We start from the raw sequence: 22,465 nt of genomic DNA on the forward strand, positions 1-22,465 counted from the left end.
TTTTCATTCCAATGAGCCTCGAATAACGCTGGGGTTTTTTTGTCTCACTTTTCGAATTGTTTTGACTCTTCGTGTTTTGCCTTTTGTTGAAGCGTTTTGGAAAAAAAGATTGACTTTATGTTTGATAGTTTGCTCTTTGCCATTCGAATAGTTTTACCAATGACCCACTGACTTGGTTGGCTCGAAGAATCGAATCGTTGGTTATTTTTTTTTTTTTTTGCACTTTAATATGTTTTTGAATTTATGCTTGTCTCAATTGAAAACTTGATTTTGCATTTGACATGCTCCATATTGGTCGGGCATACAAGCCAAATTAAAGCCATTAATAATTGTCATGTGCTCTCGTATGATCGAATTTGTTTTTGGCGGCGCTTTTCATGCCACGATTTCCTACTTCCGCAATTCGAAATCTATGAAAAATTTCAGCCAGCAGCAGCATGATTTAATAAACGTGATTAGCGTTTTTTCTGTCGTTTTTTTTTTTTTACCCAAAGTGTATTATTTATGTTTTCATAACAAGTGCCAACTAATTGTGAGTGGCTAGCAAATAGACAAACAATATACAATATACACTACAAATAGGAAATTGATATAAAGCGCTGTGCAGAGTACACAAATGGGTTTTTAATAAATATGGGAATGGTAATGTCAATATATGCCGATGAATGTCGGCGTTTTTCGTTCAACTTGCAGCACAACTTCCTTCCTTATTTAATGTTTTCTTATATGTATGTATAAGAAGCTATATGCAATCTAAACAATTTTTGAAATATCTCCCTAATTATAATTGATAAACTGGAATCTCCTTGATAATATCTGGAAACAGAGTAACTGTGATAATTGTGATTTATAGAACCAGTTGTCGTCGATTTTCGTATTGTTTTTAGCAGCGCTTGCGCTTCACCTTGGCCCCCCCAAAAAAATTCCCAGAGAAACCCGAAAAGTACACAATTTATATTTATGGATAACGATGAAATAGCAACAGCTACAAAAAAAATAAAAAAAACACAAAATCATTTCCCGCTTCGAATGCATTTTCAAGGCGAAACCTTTCAATGCCTTCCGAAGGGTGCACAGAAAGAAATATTTTGTCAAGCCGAAAAACAACGGCACGAAGGTCAGGCAGCAGCTCGAACTCGTTGAGATTTAAGTACAATCATCTGAAATTTATATAAAAAAAGAAAAAAAAAACAAACAGAAACATAATAACAAATGAAAACAAGCTCGATAAATAAGTGGAATAAGTGAAGAAATACGCGTGCGAGGCACCAAAAAAAAGAAAATACAAGAAATATTTAGCTTCAATGGTATGACAGATACAAATGCCTAGACATTACGATAGTAATCACTCTCCACTCTCGGATTGCAGATGAAAGACGACTTTGCCCATCAGCTCTTGACAAATCACTCACAACAATTAAACATTTCTGCAGGAGAGTATATCTTGAAATTCATACAAAGTATATAGATACAAAATATTTGCTTTCCAATCACCCGAAATCGTTAATCATTGCCGAGCTGCAGCTTTTGCAAGTAATTAAAAAAGGAAAACACTATTATTTCTCTTTCGGAGACCACAATTTAAGTTGCTTCCCATAAAAGTGATGTATAGCCTTTATAAAGTTGGATTTTTGCGGTATTTTAAGCAAACTAAATTAATTAACTGTGAAAGCAACTATAAAAATTCGACACAAAATTAAGAAATTATGCGCCTAAACTGATATTAACAAGCATGTCTTTTTTTTACACCAAAGTATTTTAGCTCAACTCTGAACAAATTGCATAAGTAACTATCACATTGAGCTCGTAATTATGGCTTTTTAAAACAAATAAAAAACCGAAGCTTTAATCGCATCGGATGCTAGTAATAATACAAAAAGGTGCTACTATCGTTTCAGTGCCATTTAAACGTCAATAATGCTACATAATTTGATGGGCTACCACTTTCGTTTCCAGACTTTTCCCATGAAATTTTCCATGAGTCCACTGAAGTTGTAATCATTGGTTTGAACCCATTGAAGGCCCGCAAATTAAGTGGAATTTTTCGTGAGCCGCCATTCCACCCAAAATCAAAGCGAGATTAATTTAAAGCTAGCTGATTAGGGAGCGATTATTTCTCCATTATTGACCACACATCAAATCATCCAAATGGATGAGCTGCGTCGATCATCATCAGGAAGCGAAAAGCAAAAGTGTGACATAATAACACGCACCGGGCGAATTCGAATCCAATGACGAGTGGCTTCAAATCGTTGGGCTTCCAAAGGGGGATTCACTACAGCGTCTTTGGGGCGGGAATCGAAGCAAATGTGTCTGCGGTTGAATGCAGCGACTAATGCCAGACATTTATGGCATTATGGCTACGATGAGAGGGTATATCTTATGTGTATCCGCAGTACCTGCTACTCGGCTATCGATTACCAGCACTTCCCCCGATTTGCTTCGTCGAGGGTGTTGTAAAAATCTGTAGAGGGTTTGGCTGCAGTCATAAGGAAATAGCACAGTGATCATTAAATATTTACATAGCGGAAAATACGTATTTAATTGGAAAATATTGTTGAACACTTTCCAAATTTGGATATTGAAATTAAAAATGGTTAAGACTCTATTCTATTTATATTAAATTATTTAAATGCATTTGAAACTAAAATCTGAAGCATATAATTATAAGGAGCTCCACAAAATATTATATTATTTCTATAAATTTCATATCAGCATTCTTTTTATTATAAACCTTATACTGAGTATCAAGGCTTTCCATACGTTATGCATTTCGCTTTCGTCTTCATAAAGTGCATGCCTACATGGGGCTCGATACGATACGATATGATATGATATGATGTGATATGATATCCAACCAAGCGAGGCAGCAAAACCTTAATTGCAATCTCGACGTCGACAATCGGAGTGGAGTAGGTAGCGTTGAATGCGAAGTCAGGCGAAACCCACTTGAGTACACTCGCGTCCACTCATTCAGTCAGTCAGTCAGTTGGTTCCAGTTGCAAGCTCATGGCTATCACATGGCTCCATTCAAGCGTTTCCCAGTTGGGCGTGCAACCCTCGGCTAAAAAACGCAAAAAAATTGTGGCAACAAATACAACTAAAGACGGGAGGGGGCAAAACAAAAAAAAAAACAAAAAAATAAGGTGTCGAGACCCTATAGACAGGGCTACACCGGTACCCATTGTCTTTTGTGGGTCTTCGATTATAATGACGAGATGATGATGATGCAACCGGCCCATGCCCCACCCACTTTTTCCACTGCTACGTAATCATCAAGCAGCGACTTTTTGCTTAATTTGTAGCTACGCCGATCGCTTCCTTTTGATTTTCTGCGATTTTCGCCCAACTTTATGTCAACGCGTTGTTTAGCAATAAAACGACTAACGAACCTCGCATGTACTAGTCAAATCAATTTGTAGGAGAGATAGTAGCCAAAAAGGCGAAAAGACACCAAAATGAGATGGCCAAATACGAAGCGAAAGTCTACCGGAAAGTCTACCTATTTGAACTTCTAAAAAAAACTACAAAGAACAAAGTACACTAAACTATAAAATAAATAATATCTTTTATGAGAATTCAAAACCATTTCTATTAATTTTTTTTAAATTTAATTGTAGGATTAAGCTGCAATTTCTAGCAGTGCACGCACTTAACACATAACTTGCATTTTGCATCCGCAAAAGGTTTCAAACTTTGTATTTTGTGATTTCTACACTGATTTTAATCAAGCCACAACTAGTTTACCGTTTTGTTGTAAATTTAAAGCGACCAAAAAGGCCAGGACTTTTGACTTTCTTTACGAAATTTAACTCAGACTCCTGCTGCATGTGCATTTCATTACCAACTACCTTTAGAAAAGTACTTCCTTATTACTTATTGCAAAGTATCAAGTGTCAACTGGAATGACATATCTTTATTTTACCATATATATTTAACAAACCTGTGAGCTTTAATTTGTATTACACACATTTTCCATTTTCAATGTCTTACCAAACCAAATTAGTGTCTACGGCCAATGGACACCCTTGACGATTTCAAATTAGCACTCGTCTTTTAATTAGTGCAAAAATGTGACCAATAAAAATCCAAGTCAACACACATAAAATCCAAATTCAATGAAAGCGTGACTTGGTCAATAGTTAGAGAGAAATAAAAAAAAAAACAAACAAACAAACAAACCGCATTGATATGGGATACTCATAAAAGATTTCACTTCTCTCCCCCACTTGAGGATTTCATAATCAATGTCATAATCGAATAATTTTTCTATGAACAAATTTCTGTTTGTTTCGTCGATGAATAAAAATCACAAACACTGTTTAATTTGATCGAGGGGGCGTGGCACTGGCAATAGAAATCAGTTTTATTTCGACTTTGATCGTGTTGATTTCTTACTCGGTTTTGTCTGTTTTTTGTTTTTTTTTTTTACCCACGCCAGCTAGCAAAACAAAAGACTAAGGAAACGAACTTGCCCCCAAGACAAGTGATGTAAAGAGAGAAAAAAAAATGTGGCACACCAGCAGCAATGGCATAAACAACAACAATAAGTTGGGCGAATTAGTTGCTCGCATTGTTGTCGCCATTGTTGTTGTTGTTGTTCTTGCTGTTGCTGTTAGTTGTTGCCATTGTTGTAGTTGTTACAGAACAAACCGCTCATTAGGCCCATTAAACTGCAACTGTGAATTTTGTGTGTGTGTGTGTGTGTGTATCTCTTAGTTAGTTTCGCCGCTGCTGACGGAGATGTAATTACCCGAGAAGGGGCAACTTTAATGTTAACACAAATTCCCAACACACTCGAGAGCAGCCAACAAAGTTTCCCTCAGTGTAAAATCACTATTTTGATCAGAAAATTCGTAATAATGGTCCAAAAATGGAATGTTATATCTCGTTGAATTCGTAATTTAATTTCCAATCGAATTGTGTTCAAAAATGAGAATTTTATTTTTTTGCAAATTTTGATGATGTTACCCCTTACCAAAAAAAATGCGAAAATTGGTTAAAAAATTCATTTCCCAAAATCTGTCAAAAAATGTTAGGGATGTTTAGTATTGGTTATTAGAAGTAAAAATGTATAATTCTTTTAGCGCTGTGTGCATTTTTAGTCAATTTATACACAAAAAACCCATCCAAAATAATGAGATTTTTCTTTTACTTACAAGAAGTAAAGAAATACAACAAATAAATGTTCGTTCACTAGCCTCATAATAATTAATACTCACATATATGCATCATCAATTAAATGACTGTTTTTTGCTGCGATATAATTATAAATTAATTAACTCAGTATACGTAGATAATCTTCAGCTACAGCATATCATCATTATGAAAGTGCTAATTATAGCAAAGCTTCCTGTTCTTAGATCATTAATTTTAAATGATTGCCTTATATTAGTGTGTGCGGCTGGCTTCAATACGTTAGTATGGCCAAATGTCTTTGCTTTTGGAATATTCATTTATATAAAGATTAAATCATATGCCCCTAATCCGGATATTCTAGTTGCGAAACTTTTCAAGCTGCCTTCGCTTGATTTCGGGACTGCTCTTCAGTGTGAGAGACTGTGTCATCTGCGGACATGGTTTGATATCGTGGCATTGGGGGGGGGGGGGGGTCAACTGGAGGAGCCACTGTTTTCTGCTCATTGTGGGTGTGTTTCGCTAGCGGAAAATGGGCAGGTAAAAGTGCAGTGCACAGTATGGCATAGTCTGCACTTTGCCGGTCGCATCTTCCCGCATCGTCCCACGAAAAACGAGAACCACGACAATGGGGCTGCCGTTTGGACTTGAAGCTGCAGTTGCAGTTGCAGTTGCAACTCTAGATGGCGATGGAGATGCTGCACAGGGGGCTGCTGGTGACCATTGTCTGAGACATGACATGAGAATTAGGCAGCCAAGCGCACTCGAGTCGGAAGAGCTCAAGTCTGCTAGCCTGTGCCAAATACGAGAAGACATGGTCTCCGTTTCTGCACAGGAAAATATTAAGGATACCATATACCAAATGATCAAGTTTTATGTGAATTTCTAATATTAATTAGCTATATTATTAGTTGAGCATTTAATTTCAGAACCATTTGTTGCCCCATTTTCGCTGGAGTAACACTTTTAGATATGAGTTCGTTTTTCTCACCGTGTAAAGCTCTATTCGCCATTTGCGACTCGCAAGCCTCAAAATGTGTATTGGGGTAACGTTCATCACGTTTGTCGATGCAATTTCACAGATAACTGTTTTTCCATGTTTGCCACCGCCAACTGAGCGGCGGCGGGGGGAGGCTGCGGGGGCGGAAAGCGCGCAGAGGGGTGGAGGGGGAGGGGCTGAGGTCGGGTAAGCGGCCTGCAATTGCATAATCCGCCACCAGCTTGGAAAACAATGCAGGCGCTTTTAAAATGCCGCAATTATCCGCAGCAAAACCAGCAAAAAGAAGCAAAACAAAAAAAACAAAAAAAAACAAGAAAAAAACAATCCCCAAAAACCAAAAGACACATTTTGGATTTTCTTTTTTCTATTTGTATTTTACTCGTTTTTTCTTTGTGGGTCACAGCAGCCGAGTTGTCTGAGGCTTTTGTAGAATTTGCTTGCTTTTCTGACTGATTTTTCAAATATTTTTGTCACGCTTAATCGCTAGTCGAACTATTTCTGCATACCCTACAATGACACATTTTTTTCTGAGTTCTTATTTTATTTGATTTATTTTTAGAACTACTTCGAATGGTGTGACAACATATCATGCTCCAAAGTATCTTAATCTGACATTTAAAGTCATTTATTTACCCTTTAGCAAGTGTATCGCCAAAGTATCTTTTCCCAAAGCCATTCATCTCTTCTTTGTTTTTTTTTTGCTTTTTTTGTGTTTTTTCTAGACTCTTATGTCGTTGCCATTTAGCTGTGGCATTTCAATTGCAATTTTATTTTATTTGTTTTGCCTGTCATTTGCTTTTCGTGGGCTTGTTATGACATTTTTTCGAGTGCCATTTGAGCGATTGTCTGGCATTTGTTTGTTTGTTATTAACAAATTACAATTTTTTATTGCATATACCATTCGTGCAGTGGAGATATTTGAATATTTAAAATATTTCAGCTGCAATCATTTGTGTCTTCATGTCGGTAAGTATTCAATTTATTTCCATTCCGTAGTTTATGCAACAAATTCATTTCCTTCTGCTGCAAATAGCTCAGAGTTCATTCAACAAATACGTAGATTTATGAAATGTCACAGCACAAAAGAAACTACAAATATTTATATGCATTTTACATAAATTGTGCCATTGTCATGTTTGTATATTTTCGTTTTTCTTTTTTTTTCAGTCCACTTTCCCACAAAATGCATTTGACAAAAGCAACACAATTTTCTTGAACAAAAGGCCGCATTCGAATTCGAAATCACGTACAAATATTTTGGTCGTTAATTTGCCGCCAGTAGAAAGCTAAATGTTAATGAACCAAAAAAGCCACAACACAAATTTCCACTAAGTGAATACTAAAAGACATATCCCCAACAAAAAGTGGGGACATATGTATGTGTGCATCCGCGGAAAGTCATAATGCATAATAGCAATTTAAGCCAAAAAGACAATGCACTTTGCATTTGAATGATCATAAACTGGTGCATACGCTTTGTGATTGCTATTAATACGATGAAAAAAAAAAGCAAATATCACTTAATTTCGGATTGTGTTTGCATGGATACAACCATAAGCCATTAACAACCTAATAAATTAACTAGCTAAACCAATTAATGAAAAGGCCTTAAGCTCTCTTTTTCTGCCACTTAGACAATTTATGCCACACTTTTGTAAAGCACTGATTAAAATCCAGCTGCGATCGCAGACTCTCTGCGATTTGGAAAGTCGATTGCCTTAAAAGGACAGTTTCGTCCTAGGCACAGGTAATTCCCAATCAGCGATGTTTTTCCTTTTTTTTTCAGGCCAAAGCGAAATCTTAACCGAAACCCTGTTGACAAGACAATGAAAAGTGAAATTGTCTCGATGGATATTCGGTTTAGGCACCTCTTTTTTTAAGCTAGTTTTTTTTTGGCTATCTGGTTTTTCTTTATCTACGAGCGCACGTTTGTTTGTTTTTCACATAGGAGGGGTAGGGGGGAGGAGATCAATGAAAGTCACATCGAAGTCGCGACGATTTCGCATGTTCGCATAATCATGCCAAAAACGGCAACAAAAGACCATCGAGCACTTGGCCAAAAAAACGCGGAGCGGCGAAAGGCGAACCTGTGGTGCTGGCTCACCTGCTGACTGCTTGATTTTCCTCCGCACATCTGAATCGAAAAACCGTATCTTAAAGTCGAGTCTGAAGGACGTTTGTGCAAAAAGGTCAAAGGCTGAGCCAGCGCGCCGTGTCAGCGAAATGCAAACGAAGTACAATTAACAATTAAACATTCAAATGTTTGAGTTGACAGGCAACAACTTTCACCGATGCTGCACAACAAAAATTTAAAAAAAAAAATTAAAAACTGTGAGCAAAAACTCCCATGGAGGAGAGGCGACCAAATATCGCCAGCGATTCACTCCGCAAACCAACCGATGTCAATCAAAAACGCCATCCACCGACACTTTTTATTTGCAGTTGGTTATTTTTATTTATTTTTTTTTTTTTTTTGCACAACATCGCCTTCATTGAGAAATGCTGAAGGTTAAAATGCAATTGAATGAAAAGAAATACAAATAATTGGGCAGACATGAGAGGAAAGTTAAGGTGGCTGACACACAATCCATTCGGGTTCTCTGCGCGATTTTTAATCTATTTTTTTACTATTATTTTTTACCTGGCTCACCATGTGTGTACCTGCGCAGACACTTGTCGTTAATTTGCCTAATAAATTGACTTCATTAGCTGGTTTAGTCATCGGAAAGGTAATCACATTTCGAGCTTAATGTCCATAAAAGAGATTTCAATTTGAGACATGTTGGGCTAAAGTAACTTTTAAAGCGTCTAAAATTATTTTTAAGTCATGAATATCGTCTCATTTGTGCCACATTAATTAACTACAAATTAATTTTTATTTATAATTAAATTGTATCAACTATAATAAACTAATCTGTTGCAATTTTTGCCATACAAAATTCTCAATTGCCTGCCAAATCGGATTATGTCTCGAGCATTACTTCCTCAAATAACTCCTTAGCTGTCTTTTCGAGTTGTTTAAGATTCGGGCGCCCCCTTTAAAAAAAAAAAAACCCCAGTGAACATGTCGATGTGACAATATATGGTATGGCTGGCCAAAACTCGAAGACGTTCGAAATTTGAACCGTGGGCGAGGCAAACGGTTCGTGACCGTTACCAATAGTTGGGGCCAACGTTTTGTGGTGCTTTGAGCTTTATGGGGGTTCGAGCCATCTTGGCCATCCAGTTACTGTCGACAATTACAGTTAGCTTGGCCTATGCAAATCGCGTGCATGACAACAAATTTGTGGCCTGATTGATTGACGGGCCGGCTGATTGGAAAGGTGTGCGCAGGCGCACGCACCTCAGATATATATATATATATATATATATATATGTATATACTATATACTAGATGGTACGTACGTATTTACACGCATGTGGAGAAGGAGTGGGGCCAGACGTCCGCTATTAACCTTGATTTGCGAGCTGGCCAATAAGCAAAACAAAGGAAAATAACAAGGCAAAAAAGATAGAAGTAACACCAAGACTTGCCGCTCAACGAGAGTCGTGCAAATGAAGTCATTTCGAGTGCTCAACTCGACTATCAATTGAGGGCAAGAACTTATATATATATATACGATTTAGATTTTCTCCCACTCCCTCACTTCGTTGAGCAGGTGTTGTGGCAAAGTTCTGCTTTTTAGCGGAAATGGTCAGAGACTTTTGGCACTTTACAGTTTGCCGGCCAAAAATGGTAAGGCAATAATGGCCAAAACGAAATGAAAAAGGGGCGTAGAGTGTACAAATAGGTAATGAGACACGCTCCAACACTTACGAACATCTTACGACACATTTGTGTACTCAATGGCAATAAAATATTATATTTAGTTTCTGAAATTACGATTAAGTTTTTGGGAAATATAATAATACTCGCATGTATAAAACGTATTAGTATTTAAATTGCGAGACAAATCACTGGATTTTTTAAAACTTTCCGCAAAATAATAAGAAATTAATTGTATTCTATATATATAAACAATTTAATGTCGGTTTATTTTTAAAGTGCTGACCTCAATTCAGCGCTGATTTTGTGCTGGTATTTTAATTACCCGACAAGAAGCAAAATTTAAAACCGGCTCAAAAAATCCTGCCATGACATCAGCCATCTAACCAATAACCACGATCATCATCATCATCACCATCACCATTATCGGCATCAATTTCTAAGCGAAATAAAAAAAAATACACGCTTTTAATTTGTTGATGCCGCAGGCTGTGTTTTTCGCTAAAAGAATCTACGCAAAATATTCTTTTCGATTCGTCGTCGTCCGTCTGCCAGTAAATCGTCTTAATTTGGAAGCATGACTGCAAGTGCGAGGGTCGATTGAGCACTTAAAAGTTCATTCATTAGATATCGATGTGAATATTAAAAACAATAAGGCAAGGTATTCAAAAGGAAAAAAAAAACAATAAGGTATTAAGTTTCGAAGAGAAGTTCCAAGATGAGAAATGAACTTTCCATTCGGCTGCGATTTCTTTCACCTGTGCAAAGTGTTCTTGCCACACCACACTCGCATGCACACCCGTCAGCCATGTGTGTTAGATGTGTATAAATGTGCTTACCGCCGGCATTCTGTGGTATCATCACCATTGTGAAGGCCTCTTCCCACTGTCGCTTCCTCATCGCAAAGCTCTTTCTCAACCGCTATCTTTTGTCGCCGCTCGGATATGGGGCGAAGATTGCGGGGGAAAAAGGGGTGGGCATCGGGCCAGGCTTTTGTCAATTCATTGTCAACAAGTCAGTGAACTTGTGTGTGCCCAGCTGACAAAAGAAAAAAAAAAAGCAGCTAAACAAAGGGAAAAGAGGCAGGCAGAGGCAGCGGCAGCGGCAGCAACCCAGCAACCCAAAACCCTCCCAGCAGAAGAGGGCAGAGGGGCATGGTGTGGCTTTTTCTTTTAAAAATAATTAACATAAATTAATAGGAAATGGGTAGAAGCAGCGCACAACAACAGTTACAAGAAGTCGCGCAGCCAAAAGAAGCCGACGATTTGCATACTCTTGCATTGCATAGCCCATTCAAAATGTAAGCAAATATATATCTTTACATACAAGTGCATTAAGTTTTTAATAAAAAAAAAGTATCGAATAAATATATATCAGTTAATGATCAAAATGTCTGAAAATGTTCATAGTGAGCAAAAGTGTTATGCCCACTGAGAGGGCAACAATGTTCCGAAAAAGACATCAACACGAAATCAGAAAAGAAACCAGGAAAGCAAAAAGTTCGCGTCTTAAGTCTTTCGTTTTTTTTTTTTTTTTTTTTTTTTTTTTTGTTCGGTCGCCGCCGAAACTTACATAAGCCCAAGATGCTGAGACCGCGAGCGGTACCAATTCCCGAGTTATTTATGGCACACGCACCCAGAGAATGACAAAATGCAGCCCGTTTGTGCAAACGCAGGAAAGGAGCGAGTGAAATGCGTATAAAAAAAAATGTTTTGGCATTTAAATTGCGCCAAATGCAGGCGAGTCGAGTGCAACCAGCAACGCAAGAGTTGTGGGTTAATCAGCACCTGTCAGGGGCTGAGTTGCAATCAGGAAGCAAACAAAAAAGCAAAGCCAAACCCTAGCAAAAAGCAAAAAGCTGCCCTCCTCTGGCGGCTCAATGTTCACATGTTGATTAGGTTTCGTTTTTTTTTTTTTTTATTCCAGCTCTTTCTTTGTGGGCTTGCGCATAATATGCCCCATGATGTAATATACACACATGGTCGCACATCGAAGGAGGCAAATCGATGGGAATAGCTAAATCGATTGGCAGAAACAAGTTTTGTTTGAAGTAAAAAATATAAAAAGGGTTGGCAGTCAGTGAGTTATCGTGGATTCTTAATGATCTCACACCGACATTAGCATTTCGAATTGAGTAGCGAAAGCATTATAATTGAGATAAATGTCCGACTAAATATAAATAGTAGATGAGCCAGCACGAGCGCTGAGGAATTTACAAGTCAATCTATTCGTTACTTAAGGAAAAAACGAAAGAAAGGAACAAAAATGTTTTTGATTGGTCTTATCAACGATGCAAATGGTTGGGTTCTTTTTCGGACTGACAATTGATTTTTCTGATAACTACAATATTATAATATATAAATATACCAAGAATGATACACAATTCTTTAAATTTTTCCAACTAATTGCTTTATTTTCGATATATGCGACCAAAGTTGTAATCACTTTTGATCGACTTCAGCCATACTCATCATTTAAATCGCTAAATCGTTTTTTGCTCCTGCCTTTTTATTAGATTTGACATGTGTATTTGCTTTGGCCATCAATTATTTACACATTATACACTGTCATTAGGTGGGAAATTATAATTATTATTATTGTTTATTATACAATGCAACAGCCGCGACAGCGAACACTCACGAAAAAAACAAGCACAAGTGCTGTGTAAATAATGTGTAATGAATCGATAAATATGAAAACTGAGATGCGTTCGAGTGTTGCCTTGGCCTGGGCGGGGTAAATAAACAAATAAATGTTCGCATTTACGTACGTACGTATTGACAAGTAATTGATTTCGCCTCCTGTTTGTGTTTGCCCGATTGTGTGTGAGTGACCGCTGCACTTTCACTTCATCATTTTTAATATAAATAGAAATGTATGCTGGATTTTGCGAAAGGGAGAAAGGGTTGCGTTGAATCATGCAAAGTGTCCCATCGCAATTATAAATTAGGCATTTCTTCATAATTTAAACCATTTATTGTGCATTTTTATCGTGTGCAACTTTTTCTTCTATTTAGGCTTGGCTTGTGCTCAAAATGCTGTGGGATTTCCTAGAATTCGCTCGAAACCGAAAGAGTTCACTCAAGCCAAAATTAATGGGTGTTCCACAAGCTAAAAGAGAAAGAACTGACGAAAAACAGAAAAAAAGGGATTAAATTCAAGAAAATAAAATAAAGACACGCGTCCGAAAAAGTTCTTGAAGCAAGACAGAAAAAAATAAACTGGGTATGGTGAGCTTGAAATAACAAAAAAAAAAAAACAATTGAATAGCGGTCGTTGGAACAGTACGAGTACGATAGTAATTATATCATTTAATTTCGGTTATGTGGAGAGCAGTTAAACTACAGGTGCCCGCATCGAAAGAGCCACCATCTCGCTACGATTGTAATTGCAAAGTTACGAAGCGTTAACACCGCGTAAAGATTGTCCAAATTGATTGTATGATAGTGGGATCGGAACTGGGAACCCCTTTTTTTTGGGGGGCTTCTTTTATTTCTTGGGCTATTGCTTATGTAAAGCGCCCCCTATCGGTGCGAACCCGTATGTGAAGAAATCAAAGGAATTGGTCAAGCGATGCCCTTTGATTAATGTTTCGCTTTATCGGGCAATTAATCAGCTATCTTAAGAGGTGCGTCCATTGCAAATGGCTTGACAATTAATAATATAACATTAGTTTAGTTGCAATGGTTGCAATTAAGCATTACATATTTACTCGAAATTTCCTAGAAATCTATTGAGATTGCCATCACCAACTCTACCATTTCTCTATGATCAATTAAATTTCATTCATAGTGATTCATTCATTCGTCTTTTATGCGCTTCGAACTTACCACATTAATTTCGTAGTCATTTCAATTTCACTCGATTCATCTACATGTCCAGGCAGCCGTGGTTGGCACGCCTTCGACTTTTGCTTTGATTTTAAAATTTCCAGCTATTTTTATGAGCGATGCGATGTGATGTTCTACGGCACACCCAAAAAAAAAAAAAATACGTTTTCACCCAATCTTCAATCGATGGATGCCGCCAGCGAATCTCCGTCGTCATCTCTCCACTGTCTTCTCTCCGTTTCTCCAGCTTCCTTCTACAGCCAGCATCGTCAGCCTCGAAAGCAATTTATATTGCGCTAATCACGTGAAATAGATCAAATTTCTTTTGTCGGCTCTCGTCTCGACTTTGGGTTTATTTCGAGAGGGTGAGAGACGAATGATGATGACAAGAGAGCGGCTCCACTTCGGATCCAAAGATTCGGAATTGGCGCTTCGAGGAGCTCCAAGTTTGCGTCGAGTTTCACTTGTTGTGGCAAAAGTGTTGCCAAGTTGCTCGAGAAGCCGTCAGCCAAGTAGGATAACCATCGGGGGCATTTACGTGGCGAAATTTGCAAAAAGGCGCACAGAAATAATTGTATTTTTATCGGAGAAATAATATTAAAAAAAAAAGAAACTGCGCTAGAAAATTTTAAGCTAAAATGTAAGTTACCAGAGCTAAAAACAAAAAGCTTAAACAAGGGAATTGAACTTTATTTAAACGCATTCGAAAATTTTATATTAATTATATGTTATATTAAGGAATCTTAACACATTTGGCAATTTAAAGAAGTGAAATTAACTGAGAGAAAATCACTTTAAGAAATCAAGCAATTGAATTTGAGACACGAGATACATTCGGATTTAAGGAGGCGCAGATAAAATACATATAAAAAGCATATCTGGGAGAAATTCACTTTCCGATCGGTAATTGAAAGTTTCGGTGACAAATTCAGAGCTCAGCTTAGAAGCTTACCAGCTTGTCAGGTGAATTTCACTGCTCTCCAAAAAAAATAATAAAAAAAATAGGCAATCCAATCGAGTGGGTCGTATGGCCACCATGACCACAAGTCCACATGGCTGGCAATGTTTTAATTTGTATCTTTCCATTTTCATTTCCATTTCCACAGACTCTGTGTCGCACTCTCACCGAGGCCTAATCTGCAGGTGGATGGTATCGGGATGGCATGGGGATCTCGATGGGGATGGATTTGTGGAGATGGTGGAGCTGGTATGTTGGCTTCTCGGCGGAGAGATGGCATAGTGATTGGTTTTGCCTCCGCTAATGATGATTACCCACTTTTACCGGGCACATATAAAAATCAAAAGCGGTTTAACGCGTTTCTCGACTCTCGGACACTTTGTGCACTGCCTACAGCTACACTGCGAGAAATGTGCAAATTTCTAAAAAATTTTACATATATACAATCGAATAACTGTATCATAGATTGTTATTGCATAAAACTGGAATGAATGATTCTGTGATGAGAATCTTCTCCTTCTCACTGAATGTATATACTGTTCGTTTTTCATGGTATTTTTTTTTTTTCGGTGTACACATTTCGCCTCTGCACTTCTCGTCCGCCTCATTGCGATTCAATTAAAAACGCTTAACCACCATACAACCCGTTGTGTCGTCGCACCCAAAAGAAAGCCACTGGCTGCCATACAAATCAGTTACTAGAGCTCGGGGCGTGGCTGACAGTTGGTCTGCTGGGGCTGCTGGACATCGAGATCGGCTTCTTCCTTGGCCTTGGCCATACATATATCTCTGTGGATTTCTCCCAAAAATATATATGCGTATCGTACCATATACATATGGGAATAAATATTTGAGCAACCAGTTGCCAGCTAAAATTTAATTGCAAATTATCATGTCTCGGATCATGTGTAAGTTTTTGTTTTTAGTTTTCCATCGCCGATGAAAAGTGAAATTCCATTTGGCAATTGTTTTTTGTTTTTTTTTGGATGCCTGTCTTTCTTTCTCTCACTCTCTTCCCATTTCATGTCAGCAGGTTAGCAGGGATTTGTCAAAAAAAAAAAAAATGGCAAAACAAAACAACTGAAATGGCTGGTGAAATCTCAGGCTGAAAAACGTGCCGAAACTGCATTTATGGGCCCCTCAAAAATGCCAGCGTACAAGGTCATTAAATTGTTATCATTGTGTTTGTTTTTTTTTTTTTTTTTTTTGGTTTTGGTCTTTTTACAATGTGCGAAGATGTGGCATGTAAACTCATGAATTTTGTCACGATTTCGCATTGGCATTTACTTAATTTTTATCTCACCCTCCGAAATGCCGAATTACCAAAGATCCATATTTTCGGAAAAAAAAAAAAATCACCAAAGTGCTAACGATACGAAAAAGGTCGTTTTTTGAGCGTCCAATGAATTATGCCCCATCATTCTGTGGTTGTAGTTGGCCCAAAGCATTGTTTGTCCAAAATGCATTACAATCATTTTTATGGAGCAATTTCTTTAGATAATTGAGGAAATACTGATGGTTTTCGGTGGTTTAGAAGGAAATAAAACGCACCACACCTTGTTATAAGTTCATTTCGTTGAAGTAATGGAAAATCTACAGATGAAGATAAGCAGTTATGAGGGTTCATTTAGAAATGGGAAATTATAACGGTGGAGTTTAGCCGCAAATGAAGTTATTACTCGATCAAGATTGAGATTTCCCCTTTTGGAAGTGATGCCATTAATAAGTTAAACAAGAAATCACGAAAATTGTATTCAAATATTTAAGATAAAATATAAATTACCATAACATTCCATTAACTTTGGCTGACTGTCCCATAAATTGGCCATATTTATCGCAATCCATCAGATTAGAACATGAATCAAATTGAGCCGCCACACGGCAATCAAGCTGACTTCACATTGTCAATTCATCCATCGATCAAACTCAATATCTTGCGCATAGGAAATATTCGAAAACAAGATTCGAGAACTGGGCCAAAAGCCGAATCGACACCTTGGCTAAATTTGAGCATTTCCGTTTTTGAAAACGCGGATTTCACTGGCCCGGCCAAAAGCCCAAGTTAAATGCCAAGTTTTTCATTTTTTGTCGAGTCTTTTCCTACTTTATTTCTTAGTTTTTTTTTTTTCTCATCTGGTATTGTTTTTTCTTTTTTTTTTGCAACCACAATCAAAGTTGGCCAAGCAGTGGTAGAGTTGGTGGCTGGAAAACTTGTAGAATGCACGACGGCTTTTCAAAAAGTGCTCAATGCTATATCGATAGCACCACAACCACCGCCAACCATCAGTGGCAACAACAATAGCGTCTGTACACCTGTCTAAGCCAAAAACAAAAAGAAGTCGGCAACGGCGGCAACAACAACAAGAACAACAACACTTTGGCCAGGGCCGCGAAGTTGACGCTGCTGCGCCCAAAAACCCAACAACTTTTAATTTCAACACATTCCAGCACAAGTCTTCACAGTCAAGACAACCGCACAGTGGTTCCAATCATTCACAAATAGCAGTCGAATCGGATGCGATCGTTAAGATAAGACTTGGTTTCAAATATAAATAAGCCAACTGAAAAGAACTTTTAGTTAGAATGCAAAGAAAATAACAGCTTTGCATTTGTATCTATTTTATTCACTTTAATTTGCAAATGCATCTATAATTGCATTTATAATTGCATATTTAGTGCAGTCTTTACCACAGAATTTCAACTGAATTGATCTGGTTTCAAGATCATCTGGCCCAGGGTGCGTTATATAGCAGTGTGGGTACTACTACTTGACTTTCTTTGCGGCCTAAGCCAAAAAAACAAGTTCGGGCTCGGCTCCGTTGGTGCGATCTACACAGGAAAAGAAATTGTCAAAGTTATAAATTGAATAATTTTTAAATAAATCTTTACTCAGGCAGAAAGTTGTTTAAATAAGAATATATATGAATATAATTTATATCATTTTTTTTTTAAGAAATTACGTTTTAGTTCTACAATAATATTGAGTGCTAGTTTTTTTTTTTTGCAGTGCACGGTCTGGGGCGGGATCGGCTTGCGGACGGCGGGGGGGGGGGGGGGGTTGGGGATTGGGGGTTGCGGCTCGGTCGTGAGCTGTGGGCTCCGAGCGGTTTTCGAGGCAGTCAGCCAAGTCAGTCGATTGCTGGCGTTCGAAGCGTTGAGACGTCTGTTCGCGGCTGAAAATTCAAAAAAAAAAAGAACTGGGCGCGAGTGAAGCGAACTCTTTTTGTTAACTTTTTTTTTTGTTGCACCTCCCAACCACTCATAGAGATACTGAGGTGTGTACTGCTCTGGTGTGTGTGTGTGTGTGTGAGCACGGAGTGTTGTGTGCGTGCGAAGAGAAAGAAGACTCTCTTGGCCATTACCGTTAATCAAATAAGTTTTTTTAGAAATTTAAACGCTCCACTTCGGCATTAGTGTGTGCGTGCGTATCTGTGTGAGAGCTTTAAACGGTTCATTGATCGAGTTCAGCTCGGAAATGGAGCAAAAGCGTAGAAAGAATAAATACCAAACGAAATAGAAAAAAAAACAACAACAACAAACAAACAAAACAAACGAGCAAACAAATAGTGCAAGTGCCAAAGTGTATCTATGTATCTGTGTATCTTTGTGTGTGCAAACGATTGTGTTACCAATTCCCATCGGAAAGATGGCAGAAAATGCGCTTAACCCATATTTATTAGCCACAAGAAATGAACCGAACCACGCCGAATAACAAAAATGGCAATACGAATCCAATAAATGGCCAAAAAAAAGGCCAGCAACAATAGACAATTGAGAACAAAAAGAATTCGCAACTAACGCACAACGAACTCTTGATTTGCATGCACAGATACCAAATGGTTCTATAAGATACTCTCGAAAGAACTCTCGAAATACAAGATACATATATCTTGCCTTAAAAAACTAACACCTGGACTATGAAATTAAGCTATTCGATCTGTTATAATATTGACAAGTTTTCTGTGCAAAAGTATATAAATCAAACTAAAACAGATTTTAAATTTGCCAGTTTAAAATCGAAATAAGGCTGTATAACGATTTTCATAGAAAATTAATTATTATTTTAAATATATATTTTGTCAACGAAATGTAAGCTCTAAGGTATTCTAAGCAAAAAATGTTAAGTCGCAGTTATGCGCAGGTATGAAATATGAAAACACAATGCGGCGAGACATGAAACTTGTGCTATTGTGGATATACAATTCTACAGATTGCTGTAGATATAGCATATATATACAGACCCTCCTCAGACAGATACAATCCGGCATAACAAAAGATCTCTTTGCAAATTGTTTATTTGCTGCTTGGGTGATCAGCAAACGGATTGTTTATGCTAATATCTTTAACTGCTGTACGAACGTGGGCTCTTTCAACACATTCGCATAAAATGGAAATCTATTTGGGTTTTTTCTTGTGGCTCTGGGGAGTTCCTATCTTCCAACTGGTTTACTGAATATTTAACCAATTTTAGAACTAAGATGTTCTGCAGCAAATTTGCTATAGTTTTCCAATTCAATCAATAAATAGATTAAATTTTTTTTTTGTGACCAAAGAGCTGTATGATTATAATTATATGATATCCACCTGAATATCAACGCGATTTTCGTGTTTATGTGATTACCAAAACAATGGGCCATCAATCAAAGTTCCCACACAAACAAACTTTTTTTGAAACAAGTTTTGACCACAAAAATACGTTGATAATTGCACAAAGCCACATTTTTGCTATAACTTAATAGCTAGACTTCCTGAAACATGCTCGAAAACATATTGCCAATCGCGAAACGAATCGAAAATTGTTTACTTCCACAAATGGTAATTTACAATTGGCAACACGAAGAGATTTTGCAAACAATGTTGTTTTAAAATTAAAAATCTCACAACTTAGCTGGATAAATGCAAAGCTGTCAAATATCACGTACTGCCAAATTTATCTATTTTAAACACATTCTCAAGAACCAGGTGTGTTTTTCACATTCAGTCAGGTTTGCTTGTTTTTTGTGCCATATTAATGCATTCTCCAAAAGTGAAATATATTTAGATATATTTTGAGGTTCATAATATCGCTTGTGGGCAGTCAGCTTCAAATATATATACATATATATATATATGCGACTTTTGTGTCGCATGTAAATTTTTTAAGCTCACAATAAAACGTCGCATTCTCTGCGGTTTTTATTTGCCTTGTTATTGAGCCGAATGCATAACTGAAAAAACAAGATTCTTTTGGCCTACGCGGTGGCAAACAACAAGTCGCACATAAAATCATCGATTATAAACGTTATTTGGGAAGAATCTCGTACACAGTGCGATGCACAGAGAAACTATCTTTAGTCGCACAACATTATATAAGAAGAATTATAACTAAATAATATAAAATAAAATATCTTATCTTGAAGTATAGATATCTTAATGCAAAAACTATCCAAAAAATAGAAGATTCTATGAAATAACAATACCAAAGTACTTGTAAATAAGGCTCGTTTGCTATGAAATGCATTTCAAAATGTACCAATTCAATTTTCTAACTAGCAAATATATTTTGTAAAATATCGAAACAATTGCAACATTTCTTCCAGTGCATTTGAATGGCATCCAACACCACCTGTGTGACGGGTTAATACCGTTTGCTCGTTTGGCCGGTTCGATTTTGGTTTTTTTTTTTTTTTTGGCCCCAGTTTTGATGTTCCTCCACGGATGACTTTCTGGTTTTCTTGATTTCACAGAATTATGACACATGACGAGATTGCATTTGAATCCATCTGGTTTGCCGTTACCAGCATCTTCAACGCTGACTTTTCAAAAAACAGTTGCCTCGGCAAACGATTTGCATTCCAGTCGATCAAATCGAAATTCCACGCGCTGAAAAGTTTCCTCTTTGACATTAAGAACTAAGATTTGTGATGCCATTAATCATCACGCGATTTTCGAGATATATATACGTTTTATATACGATACGATTATCGAGAACATTATGTTTTTCGATTTTGGTTTGCTTCTTTGGAGGAAATAACTGTTTTGTTATGTTGACGAATCAAATGGTTTTATGTCTTCTTTTTGTTTATTCAAGGAAACCTGTTCTACTTTAGATGAATTCGGCACACTTTTATCGAATGTTAGTTATATCATAATAGTATCCAAAACATTAAAAAAAACTCTAGTTTTTTTAAGTAAATGACCTGTATTTTACAAATTGCCGTGCCTGTCAGCGCTTTATGTAACCATCCATTAGGAATTCCAACACAACACAATTTTTCAGACAAACCCGTTTTGTGAATTACACATTTTTATTGCCATTCGGATTTGATTACTAAAAACGTCTAATCCGATTTTCAGGCGTATGCAAATATTGCGATTTCGATAAGCGATTTGTCATTAATGTTTTTTGTGCCTTGACTTCGTTTTTAATTATACAGAAAAGTTGTCAATATTCCTAACTTGTCAATGTGTTCTTTATATGGAATTCAGAACTTCCAACTTTAAATATTATTATATTTTATTATGCATAAAAGTTGTTATGCAATATGCAATAAATATAAATATAAATTACCTTACCTTATTTCAGATTATCTAAATGCCAGTTTGCATTTACACCCAAACGTTGACAATAGCCAAAAGTTTTTCGAAATAGTTGCCACATTTTCTTAGAGTGTGCCTGAGTTGCACATTCCGACCTGAAGATGGCGCTGCGCCTGCGTCGCGACGTGCAGAAGGCCTCCTACTATGTGTGGTTCCTGGGCGCCGAGGAGGCGAAGGGGCTGCGAGGCGCCCGCGTCATAAACTCGGTCCTGCCCTATTTGGTGGACAGGTCCCGCGGCCAGGAGCCGCTCAAGGTCACGCTCCAGGTCTCCCACAAGGGCATCAAAATCGTCCAGGTGAGTTGATTATATTTCTTGTTAATAAATGTAGTTATTCAATGAACTCTTTGTTGGTTTTATTTGAACGCCATTTATCCTGACTGAGAATCCCCGCTGTGCGGCTCAAGCATTAATTCCTGTTCTCGTTCATCCGCAGGGTGCCTCGAAGCATCTGATTCCACACAGTGCCATAACCAGCTCGGTGCAGACTGACGACATCGTCGCCTGCGTCCTGCTGCTCTACAATCCGGCCACCAAGTGCCCGCTCCACGTCCATGCCTACCGCTGCGACTCGGAGACGACGGCGGAGGCACTGCATCTCCAGCTGCAGATCCTCATCAACCGGCCCGACAATCAGAAGCGTTTCGAGGAGCTGGAGACCAGGTGGGCCATAAATTTAATTACCTTTTTTCAAAAAAAAAGGGTTCTTTAGTACTTGGAAAAGAAAAGCAGGGAGCATGGAGGCAGGCTTCATTAAATGAATAGGAAAATGTACTTTGCTAAGCATGATATATAGTTACCCATTACTGGCAGCTGCCATGTTTATGTGTTTCTAACACTGTTCTACAAAGTTGCAAGCAATTTTTGTTATTACATTTCATATAATTGAAAAAATAATATACATATATTTTTTAAAATAGTTAATTTTTCATCAGGAAAACACCTCTATAACTTTAAGCACAGTTGCACATTATAATGCTAATTGGGCATTCGTTTTTCCAATTTTTTTTCGTATTTTTTTTTTTTTTTTCTTTTTTGCGACTGCTGGGAGAGTTTTGTTATGCAACATTTAATTAATTGTGCCACCAACTTTGGCAGCGAGCAGGAAGCAGAAGCAGTGGCAGCCGGGCCACTTAGTCACTCCATTAGACACACATTCAACCGAAACACATGACGAGCGATCGCGATAATCGCACC

At 37.6% G+C, this 22,465-nt stretch overlaps 1 protein-coding gene across 5 annotated transcripts in view; it reads left to right on the forward strand.

The window, feature by feature from the left end:
• Window positions 1–22,465, forward strand: part of CG12075 (uncharacterized protein) — a 34,452-nt gene that overhangs the window by 7,971 nt on the left and 4,016 nt on the right. For 2 of the 5 annotated variants that reach the window (NM_206663.3, NM_001272430.1), the window contains exons 1-3: window positions 17,816–17,980; window positions 21,256–21,565; window positions 21,705–21,931. In NM_206663.3, coding sequence (NP_996386.1) covers window positions 21,371–21,565; window positions 21,705–21,931 — 422 coding nt within the window. In that variant the 5' untranslated portion in view covers window positions 17,816–17,980; window positions 21,256–21,370. Of the gene's footprint in view, window positions 1–7,323; window positions 7,884–17,815; window positions 17,981–21,255; window positions 21,566–21,704; window positions 21,932–22,465 lie in introns of those variants that run through there. The other 3 variants (NM_001272431.1, NM_132278.4, NM_001258653.1) reach the window with 3 other exon arrangements.

The sequence above is a fragment of the Drosophila melanogaster genome, chromosome X (genome assembly GCF_000001215.4).
Source record: "Drosophila melanogaster chromosome X".
NCBI classification, from domain to species: domain Eukaryota; kingdom Metazoa; phylum Arthropoda; class Insecta; order Diptera; family Drosophilidae; genus Drosophila; species Drosophila melanogaster.